Raw genomic sequence first — 13,797 nt, forward strand, 5'->3', positions numbered from 1 at the left:
GGGATCGGTTTAACATAAGAAAATCAATAAATGTAATTCATCACATCAATAAACTCAAAGATAAGAATCATATGATCATCTCAATAGATGCAGAAAAAGCATTTGACAAAATACAGCACCCCTTCATGTTCAAAACACTAGAAAAACTAGAGATAACGTGAACATATCTCAACATTGAAAATGCTATCCATGCTAAGCTCCAGCCAACATCATTCTAAATGGAGAAAAATTGAAAGCATTCCCCTCTAAAAACTGGAACAAGACAGGGATGCCCTCTTTCACCACTTCTATTTCACATAGTTCTTGAAACTCTAGCCAGAACAGTCAGACAGATGAAAGAAATTAAAAGGATATGGATAGGAAAAGAAGAAGTCAAATTAGCACTATTTGCAGATGATGTGATTCTATATCTAGAAGACCCAAAACATTCCACCAGGAATCTTCTAGAACTAATAAATGAATTCAGCAAACTAGCAGGATATAAAATCAACACCCATAAATCAAAGGCATTTCTGTACATCAGTAACAAATCCTCTTAAAAAGAAACTAGGAAAATCACCCCATTTACAATAGCCTTAAAAAAAATAAAATACTTGGGAATAAACTTAACAAAGGAGATGAAAGAGCTCTACAATCAAAACCATAGCATGCTAAAGAAAAATATTAAAAAGACCTTAGAAGATGGAAAGATCTACCTTGTTCTTGGATAGGCAGAATTAATATTGTCAAAATGACCATACTACCACAAGCACTATACAAATTCAATGCAATACCAATCAAAATCCCAATGACATTCTTCATAGATTTAGACAAAGCAGTCATGAAATTCATCAGGAAAAATAAGAGACCCAGAATAGCCAAGGCAATCCTTAGCAAGAAGAGTGAAGCTGGTGGTATTACTATTCCAGATCTTAAACTATACTACAGAGCAATAATAGCAAAAACAGCCTGGTATTAGCATCAAAATAGACCTGTAGACAGAATAGAGGACAAAGAGACTAACCCACATAATTACAGTTATTTTAGACAAAGGTGCCAAAAATGTATATTGGAGAAAAGAATGGTGCTGGGAAAACTGGAAATCCACATGCAACAAAATAAGTTCCTCTATCTTTCACCATGCACAAAACTCCACTCAAGGTGAATCAAGGACCCAGGAATTAAATAAGAGACCTTGTGCCTAATGGAAAAAAAAGTAGGTCCAAATCTCCATCATGTTGATTTAGGCCCCATCTTCCTTAATAAGACTCCTATAGCACAAGAATTAAAGCCAAGAATCAATAAATGAGATAGATTCAAACTAAAAAGCTTCTTCTTGGCAAAAGAAACAATCAGTGAGGTAAATAGAGAGCCTACAGAATGGGACCAAATCTTTACCACAAGCACTAGATAGAGCACTAATCTCTAGTATATATAAAGCACTCAAAAACCTTAATACCAATAAAACAAATAACCCAATCAATAAATGGGCCAAGGAACTGAACAGACACTTCTCAGAGAGAATATACAATCAATCAACAAACACATGAAAAAAATGTTCAACATCTCTAGCAATTAGAGAAATGCAAATCAAAACTATTCTAAGATTTCATTTCACTCCAGTCTGAATGGCATCTATTATGAAAACAAACAACAATAAGTGTCGCGACCCCTTGCCCGCAAGGAATACGCAACTCGAGAATCTTCTTTCAACAGTTTATTCAGGTCCCTGGATATTTCTTCTTCTTTCCCTCTGATGCCCCTCCCAGCCTTAATAAAGCATCCCAAGCCCCAATGCAAAGCTGCCGCGTGGAACTTTCTCACAGGGTGGTGAAAAATCATGTGCCAACTTTCCCAGATAAGAAATTGTTTGTCACAGACCACAGCGGAGCCAGCACCATCTTGTAATGGCGACCATAATCTGCAGAAACGGCAGAAGCGGCTCACCACAGTTCCCCCTTTTCTGTTTTCTTAAAACAATACAGGCGAGAGTAGAGGTCCTATCCCACTGTGCAGAAGTGGCTGCATAGTATGACTCAGTCCTAAGGAGGCGCCTTCCCCAGATCTGAGGCCATATCAGCCGACGCCTTTTTTCGTGGGGCGGGGCGTGGACGCGTCTAACCCGCATGCAATAGGACATGCTCTCCTTGAGGTCCACGTCAAGGATCACTCAAGTGCAGTGCCTTGCCTCGCATCCTGTATCGTGATGATGGTGGACCAAGGGGGATAGCTGAGGCTGAACTGTGGCTGCTTATAAGGACAAACAAGTTGACAGCACCCTGAAAGAAAGGCACAGACTTCAAGGCGATAGAAAAGCACTAGTGTGGAAACCCATCTGCGTGCAATGGCAGTAAGACCGGCAGAGTGCAAGGGCTTTCCAACACTAAGAGAATAACAAGGAAAGTCATGTCGATCCCAGTGCAATGTTATAATAACTTGGGGTGTAACGACCATGACAAAGGTTTACTGCTTAAGATGCGCAAGCCAGACTTGAGGCGAGTTGCCATTTTCTAAAGCTGCAAGAGCTTGTATGATCATAGCCTTTTCTTGTGCATGGCAAGTTTTAAGGCGACAGAGAAGCCACAAACAGAGCACAACACTGAAGCAACACATTGCACCAAAAATGCCTACTCCCACCCACTCTTTGAAGAAGGAAAAAGCAGAAGATATCCAATCGGTGAATTGACCCAAAGTCACTGGTTCGACACGGGTACTATTCAAAACAGCAATCTGAGTTAGTTGAGACTGGATCAAGTTTTCTGCTGCCATGGACCAGGTTCCGGATAGATACTCTCCGATGATGCGGGAGGCATTTCTGGAATCATTAAATCTGACAGAGGTTATACATAAATGTGCACGTTGATCAACACAACCCAAATGTACTAGGTCAGACAATTCCTCAACTTGAGCTTGAAGCAGATCTATCCTTTGATTAGCAGCTAGAATCCCAGATAAAATGTGTTGATTAATTTTACTTTGAGACTCAAGTATGGTGGATGTTTGTTGAATAACCTGATTAATAGTGGCAGCAGTTTGTACCTGGCTGGCCATGGCTACTCCAGCTATAACTGCTGCAGCAGCAGATACCGCCACAGCTGTCACCATAGCTGCCGTAATTCCAAAATCTCTACGGGCTCTAATCAGTTCAACAATAGGAAAGGATTCTGGATCTGCAGTAACTGGGATTGGGACAAAGGTTGGAAATTTCATAACCATTGCCATAGTCCAGGAGCCATTCCAACACTCAGACAAATAACAGGTAATATTAGAGCAATTAAGCATCCCCTGTAATGTAACATTAGCCAAAAGAAACAGGAACGGAGATTGGAGACAGACTGCTGCGGAGGGTAATGTAGCATTAAACAATTGTGAATTGTGTGAAGTAATTTTAAGTCTCCTATCTCGCTCCAAGTCTTGGGTACTGCCAGAAACATTAAACAGCCAACTTTGGACTCCTAATATTTCCCTGGGGAAACACAAGCGCGGACTAGACTAGCCCAATCTGAGGGAGTTGTGCAAAATCTAGTAAGTCCCTCCACCTGAGTGAGAGTGAAAGCGGCATCTATGCCATAAGTGCGGACAGATTCTGCCAAGGTTTTAATTATCTTAAAGTCTAAAGGCTCATGATATCTTCCCCTGTTATTGTCCTGAAATACAGGGTATGCAAGTCCCATATCTGTATTAACTGTCCTCCAAACTTGTGCATGAAAAGATCTCCCGGAACCTTGGCTCCCCCCCACATACGGAGGTGGGGCAATCGGCACCATATCTTCTTCTAGATATTCTACCTCCTCCTCCTCAGAGTTTTGTTGACCGATGTTAACTCCCTTCCCCTTCTTACAGTAGGCCAGGGTGCCCTGTGTCTCCTTTTTCTTCTTTTTCATTTTTATCTTATGTAGTTGTTGTAACAATATATCAAGGTCCTCAGAACTCTCTGAGTCGCTTGTGTTCTCAGGCGTTTTTAATTCGGTCAAGTCTGGGTAGAGCCTTCTCCTATTTTTATCTTCAGGCTCTTTTGCCTTCTCACTACTGTTACTTTTAATACTCTCTGGCACTTCACTACATGATCCTTCAGATTTTTCCTCATGCAATTGCTCAAGAATAGCTTGACCCTCACTTACAGCTTCCTGGCATTTACCATCTGTTATACATCCTCTAACTAACTTCCAAAGTGGTATAATGCCACCCTGCAAGGTACCTTGCTCATGAGCGAAATCTAGATCTTTCCCTAATTTGTCCCAGCTGGGAACCGTAAGACTCCCTGAAAAAGCAAACCAAGGAGCCGCTATATCAGCTTCTCTTAAAAACATCTGCAAAGTACTCTGCTTTATCTTAAGTCCTTTGAATGTAACAACCCATCTAGGGCCAACAAAATTGGGCTTGAAGAAGCAACACCCATAATGTTTTTAGAGCTATAAAGAAAGTGAAAGTACAAAAGTTCCCGCTCTCTTCCTTTTACAGGGGAGCGTCCCTGTCGTCACAACAACAAAAGAAGCACAAAAAACAAAAGCGAAATGACACAACAAAAGAAACACAGAAAACAAAAGCGAAAGTACACAGTGCAGCTGCAATAAAATGTAATGCTCTCTCTTTCTTTACAGAGGAGCTGCCCCGCTTTGGTCGCGGATCCCACTTACCTGGGACTAACCCCGCTTTGGTCGCGGATCCCACTTACCTGGGACTAACCGGTGCACCACCCCTGACTGCTGAAAGTTCTGGTTCCCGGGTTTCGGCACCACTTGTCGCGACCCCTTGCCCGCAAGGAATACGCAACTGGAGAATCTTCTTTCAACAGTTTATTCAGGTCCCTGGATATTTCTTCTTCTTTCCCTCTGATGCCCCTCCCAGCCTTAATAAAGCATCCCAAGCCCCAATGCAAAGCTGCCGCGTGGAACTTTCTCACAGGGTGGTGAAAAATCATGTGCCAACTTTCCCAGATAAGAAATTGTTTGTCACAGACCACAGCGGAGCCAGCGCCATCTTGTAATGGCGACCATAATCTGCAGAAACGGCAGAAGCGGCTCACCACAAATAAGTGTTGGGGAGGATGTGCAGAAGGCACACTCATACACTGCTGATGGGACTGCAAATTGGTGCAGCCAATATAGAAAGCAGAAAGGAGATTCCTTGGAAAGCTTGGAATGGAAGGACAATTTGACCCAGCTATCCCACTCCTCAATTTATACCCAAAGAACTTTAAAACAGCATGCTACAGGGACACAGCCACATCAATGTTTATAGCAGCACAATTCACAATAGCTAAATTGTGGCACCAACCTGGATGTCCTTTAGTAGATGAATGGATAGAGAAACTTTGGTATATATACACAATGGAATATTACTCAGCATTAAAAGAGAATAAAATCATGGCATTTGCAGGTAAATGGATGGAGTTGGAGAATATAACGCTAAGTGAAGTAAGCGAATCCCAAAAAAACAAAGACTGAATTTTTTATTTTTTTGATATGAAGATGCTGACTCATGGTGGCGATGGAGAACCACGAGAGGAATGGAGGAACTTTAGATAGGGCAACAGGAAGAGAGGGAAAGGGAGGGGGCAAAAGGGTAGGAATAATGGTGGAATGACATCATTACCCTAAGTACATGTATGAAGACATGAATGGTGTGTCTTCATATTTTGTGAACAATCAATGACTTGAAAAATTGTGCTCTATATGTGTAATATGAATTTCAGAATTGCATTCTGCCATTGTGTATAATAAATTAGAATAAATAAATAATTTAATAAAAATAAATAAAAAATATGGGGGAAAGGGGGCTATTGATACCATAACAGTGGAGAAATCCGAAAGATACACCCTAACCTAGTAATCAAAGCTTCCATAAATAATGGGACCAACTGACACCATATACTACCTGGCATGATGCAGGGAGAAAGACACAACCACTAAAAGCTCTGGCACCATGTTAATCTGGGAAAACACAGAACATTCAGACAAAATAACTGTTCTATATTTTCTGTTCTGTATTTTAATTTTTATTTTAAAGTTTTTTAATTAAAAAATAAAACCCTTAAATAAAAAAAAAGCCCTGAGGCAATTCTTTAATCTGGATTAAAAAGATAAGAGACAAGTAGAATTCTATGAGAATATTGGTAGAGTTGGAAATTTTTTTTTATTTTTTTTTAATTTTTATTTATTTTTTTTTAGTCATACATGACAGTAGAATGCATTTTGATATATAATACCTACATGGAATGTACATAATAGGGACTATGTATTAGGTAGTATTATATCAATTTTAAAGTTTGTTAATGTAATCATTACAGTATAGCTATGGTTTACAACAGAACTCCTTGTTCTTAGGAGGCACAGGAAATATGGAAACATATGTAGACACACAACCACATTAAGAGAAGGAAAGAAAAATAAAATGTTATGGTTTCGGTGTTAGGTGTCCTGCAAAAGCTCATGTGTGAAACAATGCAAGTTTATAGGTGAAGTGATTGGATTATGAGAGTCTCACCTAATCAGTTCATTAACCCCCAGATAGGGATAAAATAGGTGGTAACTGTTGGCAGGCAGGGAATGACTGGAGGTCATTGGGGGCATACCTTTGGGGTATATATTTTATCCATGGTGAGAGAAGCATTCCCTGCTTCCACCCTTCTTCTCTCTTTCTCTCCCTCCTTCACCCATCCCATGACCTATCCTAGCTACTTTGTACTTCACACCCTTCCACCATGATATTCTGTCTCCCCTCCAGAGAATGAAGTCAGTCATCTACGGACTGAGACCTCTGAAACTATGAGCACCAAATAAACTTTTCTTCCTCTAAAATTGTTCGTGTTGGGTCCTTTGGTCACAGCAATGAAAAAGCTGACTAAAACACAATTGATGAATTTAAGTGAAGAACATGCATAAAATTAATATTCTATTCCTGCAAGTTTAAATTTTTTTCAACGTTTAAAAGTTTACAAGTCTAAAATATGATAACAAAAGCACAGCTCTTTTTTTAATTTTTATTATTGGTTGTTCAAAACGTTACATAGTTCTTGACATATCATATTTCATACATTTGATTCAAGTGGGTTATGAACTCCCATTTTTACCCCGTATACAGATTGCAGAATCACATCGGTTACACATCCACTGTTTTACATATTGCCATACTAGTGTCTGATGTGTTCTGCTGCCTTTCCTATCCTCTACTATCCCCCCTCCCCTCCCCTCTCCTCCCCTCCCCTCCCATCTTCTCTCTCTACCCCATTTACTGTAATTCATTTCTCCCCCTTGTTTTTTTTCCCTTTCCCCTCACTTCCTCTTATATGTAATTTTGTATAACAATGAGGGTCTCCTTCCATTTCCATGCAATTTCCCTTCTCTCTCCCTTTCCCTCCCACCTCTAGTCACTGTTTAATGTTAATCTTCTTCTCATGCTCTTCCTCCCTGCTCTGTTCTTAGTCGTTCTCCTTATATCAAAGAAGACATTTGGCATTTGTTTTTTAGGGATTGGCTAGCTTCACTTAGCATAATCTGCTCTAGTGCCATCCATTTCCCTGCAAATGCCATGATTTTGTCATTTTTTAGTGCAGAGTAATACTCCATTGTGTATAAATGCCACATTTTTTTATCCATTCATGTATTGAAGGGCATCTGGGTTGATTCCACAGTCTAGCTATTGTGAATTGTGCTGCTATGAACATCGATGTGGCAGTATCCCTGTAGTACGCTCTTTTTAGGTCTTTAGGGAATAGTCCGAGAAGGGGAATAGCTGGGTCAAATGGTGGTTCCATTCCCAGCTTTCCCAGGAATCTCCATACTGCTTTCCAAATTGACCTCACCAATTTGCAGTCCCACCAGCAGTGTACAAGTGTACCCTTTTCCCCACATCCTCGCCAACACTTATTGTTGTTTGACTTCATAATGGCTGCCAATCTTACTGGAGTGAGATGGTATCTTAGGGTGGTTTTGATTTGCATTTCTCTGACTGCTAGAGATGGTGAGCATTTTTTCATGTACTTGTTGATTGATTGTATATCCTCCTCTGAGAAGTGTCTGTTCAGGTCCTTGGCCCATTTGTTGATTGGGTTATTTGTTTTCTTATTGTTTAATTTTTTGAGCTCTTTGTATACTCTGGATATTAGGGCTCTATCTGAAGTGTGAGGAATAAAAATTTGTTCCCAGGATGTAGGCTCCCTATTTACCTCTCTTATTGTTTCTCTTGCTGAGAAAAAACTTTTTAGTTTGAGTAAGTCCCATTTGTTGATTCTTGTTATAAATTCTTGAAAAGCACAGCTCTTGATACAAGATTCTTAGGTTTCTCATTTCTAAAATTTAAATGACCCCCAAATCAGATGTATTTTTAGATTGACTTTCTAAGAACATCTAAAATATATATTGCTGGGAGCCATTAGCCAAGTAGGTATGACAATTTCCTTGCCAGCGTACCCCATGTTGCTGACATGTTGCAGTGACATTGAATGTAAGTGACCTTGCTCAAGGACCAAGGCAGATTAGGGTGTTCCCGGTTTTAAGATAATCCTGTTTAGGGCGTTCCCAGTTTAGGTTCCAGGTTTAAGGTTTAAGATTATTCCTGCTGGGAATAGGGCGTATCCTGCTGCCTGAGTTCCCCTTGAGTTCTCACGGGATTTAGACAGTATATTTTGGAGATAGAAGCCCAGTGGAGGTGAATTTGGGCAGAGAACGTGGATTTGGGCAGAGAACGTGGATTTCCCCAGAACGTGATTGTAGACGGCTGGTGTGAGTTCGGGAATAAAGAGTTGCTGTTTGAATCTACAAGCTGTGTGGTGGCTCGTGATTGTGTGCCCAGCCAGACTGCGGCATTTGTGCCCAGCCAGACTGTGGCATTTGGCAGCTCGTACGGGGAACTTCTGAAGCTTAGAGGTAAGTGAAATTGCTCGCCCCTGAGGAAGAGCGAAAGAATGGGTGACCAACTCAAAAAACAATGTGTTATTGTTTTGATTTATCTTGTTTTTGTTTCAAGCTGCCTATCCCTAGAAATTTCTCAGGCAAACTGGAAAAAATGGTTGACTAAAGGTTTGAAGTTTGTCGGCCCTGAGGAAGAGAAAATTGATACAACGATTTTTTATTCCGTTTTTGTTTCATTCAGTTTCGGCTTTGTTTTGTGCTATCTTATTGGGTTGTGTTATCTTTATAGTAGATTAGAAATTAGTAAAAAACAAACCGAAAAGATGTTAAGTAAATTGTTAGAGGTTCAGACCATGGAGAAAGACATTTTAGATCAAGCAAAAGAGAAGGTCTCTCGAGCTAGTCAGACAGAGGAAGAAAATTTAAAGGAAAAGGGGTTGTTAGGAAAAAGGCCACAACAGGAGGCTGTTACTAACTCCATTTTATCACAAGAGGGCGTAATTCAACCAACAGCCCCACCGATGGAGACAGCTGAGTGGCCCTCAAACCCCGTAGTTGATAAATGGGATCCTGAGACAGGACCTCAAAGATTAGCATGCCCTGTACTTGAACAGGCAGGAGGGCAGCGAATTCACCGTGCTTTAGATTTTAAAACAGTGAAGCAGTTGAAGGAGGCTGTAACAACCTACGGGCCACAAGCTCCCTTCACGGTAAGCATGGTCGAGTCCATTACTAACTTGGACATGACGCCAGCAGATTGGGCTGGCATGTGTAAATCTGTACTAAATGGAGGACAATATTTGTTATGGAAGGTTGCCAATGAGGAATTTTGCACGGAGACAGCTAGGCGAAATGCAGCAGCCGGTTATCCTCAAAGAAATCTAGATATGTTGTTAGGAAAAGGACCTTATGAGGGTCAACGGCAACAAATTGAATATGATCCTGCTATATATGCACAAATTGCTGCAGACGCAGTTAGGGCATGGAAGACTTTACAAGGACATGGAGATTTACAAGGTCAGCTATCTAAGGTAATACAGAGAGCTAATGAACCTTACGCTGACTTTGTAGATAGGCTAATTCAAACGGCTGCCAAAATTTTTGGGGATACAGAACAAGCAATGCCATTAATAAAACAACTGGCTTATGACCAAGCAAATCGTTGTTGCAGAGAGGTTATTAGACCATGGAGACATGAAGATTTAAACACATATATTAAATTATGTAGAGATATTAATGAACAAGGGCAAGTCTTGGCAGCTGCAGTACAACAGGCTTTAGATGCCAGGCCAAAAACATGCTATGATTGTGAACAAACAGGACATTTTAAAAGGAATTGCCCCATAGGAGGAGGGTTTAACAAAAGTAGGTATCAAAGGAATAGAATACCAGGTATTTGCCCACGATGCCGTAGAGGGAGACATTGGGCTAATGAATGCCGTTCTCAAACCACCATAGAAGGTACTCCCTTATCAAAAAATGGACAAAGACCAGGTATTTATCCAAGATATCATGGAGAAAGGCATCAGGCTCCATTGCCAAAAAACGGACAGGGGGGCCCAATGCTCCGGGGCCCACAACCACAAATATACGGGGCAGTGGAGGATCCCAGCAACACCATCAGGGTAGTGCCCAGGACACATTGTCCATTAAATCCCTCATCAGACAAACCCGAGGGAGCGCAGGGTTGGACATCTGTGCCTCTGCCAGAGCAGTATTAACTCCAGAGATGGGAGTTCAAATCATTCCCACAGGAGTAAAAGGACCTCTTCCCCAAGGAACAGTAGGCTTATTACTGGGACGTAGTTCATCTACATTAAAAGGACTTATGATAAGTCCTGGGGTAATTGATCCCGATTATGTAGGTGAAATAAAAATTATAGCTAGTTCTCCAAGAGGTATATCAGTAATTTCACCTGGAGATAATACCCAGCCTACATAATAAATTTCCTAGTCATAGTGTAGAAAGAGGTTCCAGGGGATTAGGCTCCACAGGTGTAGATTGGGCTATGTTGTCTTTAAATTTAGATTCTCGCCCAATGCTAAAACTAAATATTCAAGGTCATGAGTTTAATGGGCTACTGGACACAGGAGCTGACCTTAGCATCATATCTCGTCAAGAATGGCCAAAACATTGGCCATTACAACAAGCCACTCAAACGCTTCGAGGCCTAGGAGTGGCGACTAATCCCCATAGAAGTTCTATGATATTAGATTGGAAGGATCCTGAAGGATGTGAAGGAACTATACAGCCATATGTATTGGATCATCTTCCTATAAATTTATGGGGACGAGATGTCCTAGATCAATTAGGTTTGACGTTAACAAATAATATCAATCCTAATGTGCCCACTACTAGAGCTAGACAAGGCTTTAGGAAAGAAAAAAGATTAGGAAAACAAGGGCAAGGTATAGCAGCACCAGTACAAATAGATCAAGGAACAGACAGACATGGGTTGGATTTTCAGAAAGGGCCACTGAGACAATCAAAATTACTTGGAAATCAGAAAGACCAGTGTGGGTTCCTCAGTGGCCCCTGACTAAAGAAAAGATACAAGTAGCCCATGATCTGGTCAAACAACAATTAACGGAAGGACATATACAACCTTCCATATCTCCCCATAATACTCCCATTTTTGTCATCAAAAAGAAATCTGGTAAATGGAGATTATTGCAAGATTTAAGAGCCATTAATAATGAGATGGTTGTTATGGGACCTGCTCAATCAGGGATTCCTCAATTGTCTGCTTTGCCAAAAACCTGGCATGTTTTAGCTATAGATATTAAAGATTGTTTTTTTTCAATTCCAATTCATCCCGAGGATAGTCCACGTTTTGCATTTACTATCCCTGCATTAAATCATGAAGGTCCTGATCAGAGATATGAATGGAAAGTACTCCCTCAAGGGATGGCTAACAGTCCAACTATGTGTCAAATATATGTTAACAAAGCAATCCAGCCACTTAGAAATCAAAATCCTGAACTACAAATATTTCACTATATGGATGATGTATTATTGGCACATAAAGATAAAAACATATTGCTGGAATGTTATGCCACACTTACAAACTTATTAAAAAATTATAATCTAGAGATAGCAATAGATAAAGTACAATTAAATTTTCCAATTAATTATTTAGGAGTTCTATTATCCTCAACCATGGTCCGTCCACCAAAAATTCAAATACGAGTAGATCAACTCAAATCACTTAACGACTTTCAAAAGTTATTGGGAGACATAAATTGGATAAGGCCTTATCTAGGTATACCAACAGGAGAATTGGGACCTTTATTTGATATTCTAAAAGGTCCATCAGATCCAAATTCACCCCGCATGTTAACTCCTAAAGCAAGAAAGGCATTAAAAATTATTGAAACATATATGGAAAACATACATTTGGATAGAATTGATATAAGTTTGCCTTTATTATTTATTGTACTACCAACAAAAAATATTCCTACAGGAGTATTTTGGCAAGAAGGTCCATTATTGTGGATACATTTATCTTACTCTCCTAACACTATTCTTACTAGGTATCCTGAGGCTGTAGGACAATTAATACTCAAAGGAATAAAAGCAGCGAAGGGAGTGTTTGGAATTTCTCCCAATAAAATTATTACTCCATATACTATGGATCAAATTGATGAGTTAGCTAATGAGTTAAATACTTGGGCAATAATCATGTGTAAATCTAATGTTTCATTTGATAATCATTTACCATCTAATCCTTTGTTGTCTTTTTGGTCTAAGCATCCTGTAGTTTTTCCTAAAATGGCAAGAAAAACACCTATCATGAATGCTCCAAATATATTCACTGATGGGTCAAATAATGGTACAGCAGCAGTAGTTACCCCTGATCAAACTTTTACATTTTTAGTACCCAAACAATCAGCTCAAAAGGTAGAGCTTAATGCAGTTTTACAAGCTTTTGTGATGTTTAAAGATTCTGTATTTAATTTATTTTCTGATAGTCAGTATGTAGTTAATGCTATAGTATCTCTTGAAGATGCTGGTAGGATTTCCCCTTCTTCTACTGTTTTCTCTTTGTTTTCCACTATACAAAGTCTAATCTGGGACAGAAAAGATCCATTCTTTATAGGACATATTAGGGCACATACAGGATTGCCTGGAGCCCTTAGTTTAGGCAATGATTTAGCAGATAAAACTACACATGACATACATATTTTCTCTACATTTGAAGAAGCTATAAATTTTCATAAAAGGTTTCATGTTAATGCTAATACTTTACAAAAGCGTTTTAAAATAACTAAGGAAAAAGCCAGACATATAATAAAACAATGTCAAAATTGTGTGACATTTTTACCACAAGTTAATCTTGGAGTCAATCCTAGAGGACTGATACCTAACCATATTTGGCAGATGGACGTCACACACTTGCCAGAATTTGGAAAATTAAAATATTTACACGTTACAGTCGATACTTCTTCTGGATTTTTGATGGGCTCCCTTCATGCCGGAGAAAAAACTAAAGATGTTATAGCTCATTGCTTACAAAATTTTGCCACTGTGGGCGTTCCTAAACAGTTAAAAACTGATAATGGTCCTGGCTATACCTCTACCTCTTTTAAACAATTTTGCTCATCATTTGGTATTACTCATATAACAGGAATCCCATACAATCCACAGGGACAAGGCATAGTTGAAAGAGCTCATCAAACTATTAAAACATACTTATTAAAGCAAAAAGAGGGAATTGGAAGGGGGTATATATCCCCCAAAGATAAACTTAAAATAACTCTTTTTACTCTAAACTTTTTAAATTTGGATTCATCAGGACTTAGTGCTGCGGAAAGGCATATGTATCCAAAAAATGTACATAAGCCTAAAGTACTTTGGAAAGATATTCTAACAGGACAATGGAAAGGTCCTGACCCAGTGATTGTCTGGAGTCGGGGGTCTGTTTGTGTTTTTCCACAGGGAGAACAGCAGCCCATTTGGATTCCA

The 13,797-nt window shown here is 39.7% G+C and overlaps 1 protein-coding gene across 1 annotated transcript; it reads right to left on the bottom strand.

Annotated features, from left to right (window-relative positions):
• Window positions 1–3,434: 3,434 nt before the first annotated feature.
• Window positions 3,435–4,706, bottom strand: LOC131423666 (uncharacterized). Its single transcript, XM_058574531.1, has 2 exons — window positions 4,655–4,706; window positions 3,435–4,616 (listed from the first exon to the last, which is right to left on the bottom strand). Exon 2 carries the CDS (start codon window positions 4,287–4,289, stop codon window positions 3,435–3,437), a length of 855 nt encoding a protein of 284 aa, XP_058430514.1. The 5' UTR covers window positions 4,290–4,616; window positions 4,655–4,706.
• Window positions 4,707–13,797: the final 9,091 nt, after the last annotated feature.

Source organism: Marmota monax, unplaced genomic scaffold (genome assembly GCF_021218885.2).
Source record: "Marmota monax isolate L192 unplaced genomic scaffold, Marmota_monax_Labrador192_F-V1.1 WCK01_AAM20220418_F8-fsc00227, whole genome shotgun sequence".
Taxonomy (NCBI): domain Eukaryota; kingdom Metazoa; phylum Chordata; class Mammalia; order Rodentia; family Sciuridae; genus Marmota; species Marmota monax.

Bases quoted from the DNA above. Each gene is read 5' to 3' on its own strand.
- LOC131423666 (XM_058574531.1), bottom strand. From the start codon at position 4,289: ATGTTTTTAAGAGAAGCTGATATAGCGGCTCCTTGGTTTGCTTTTTCA.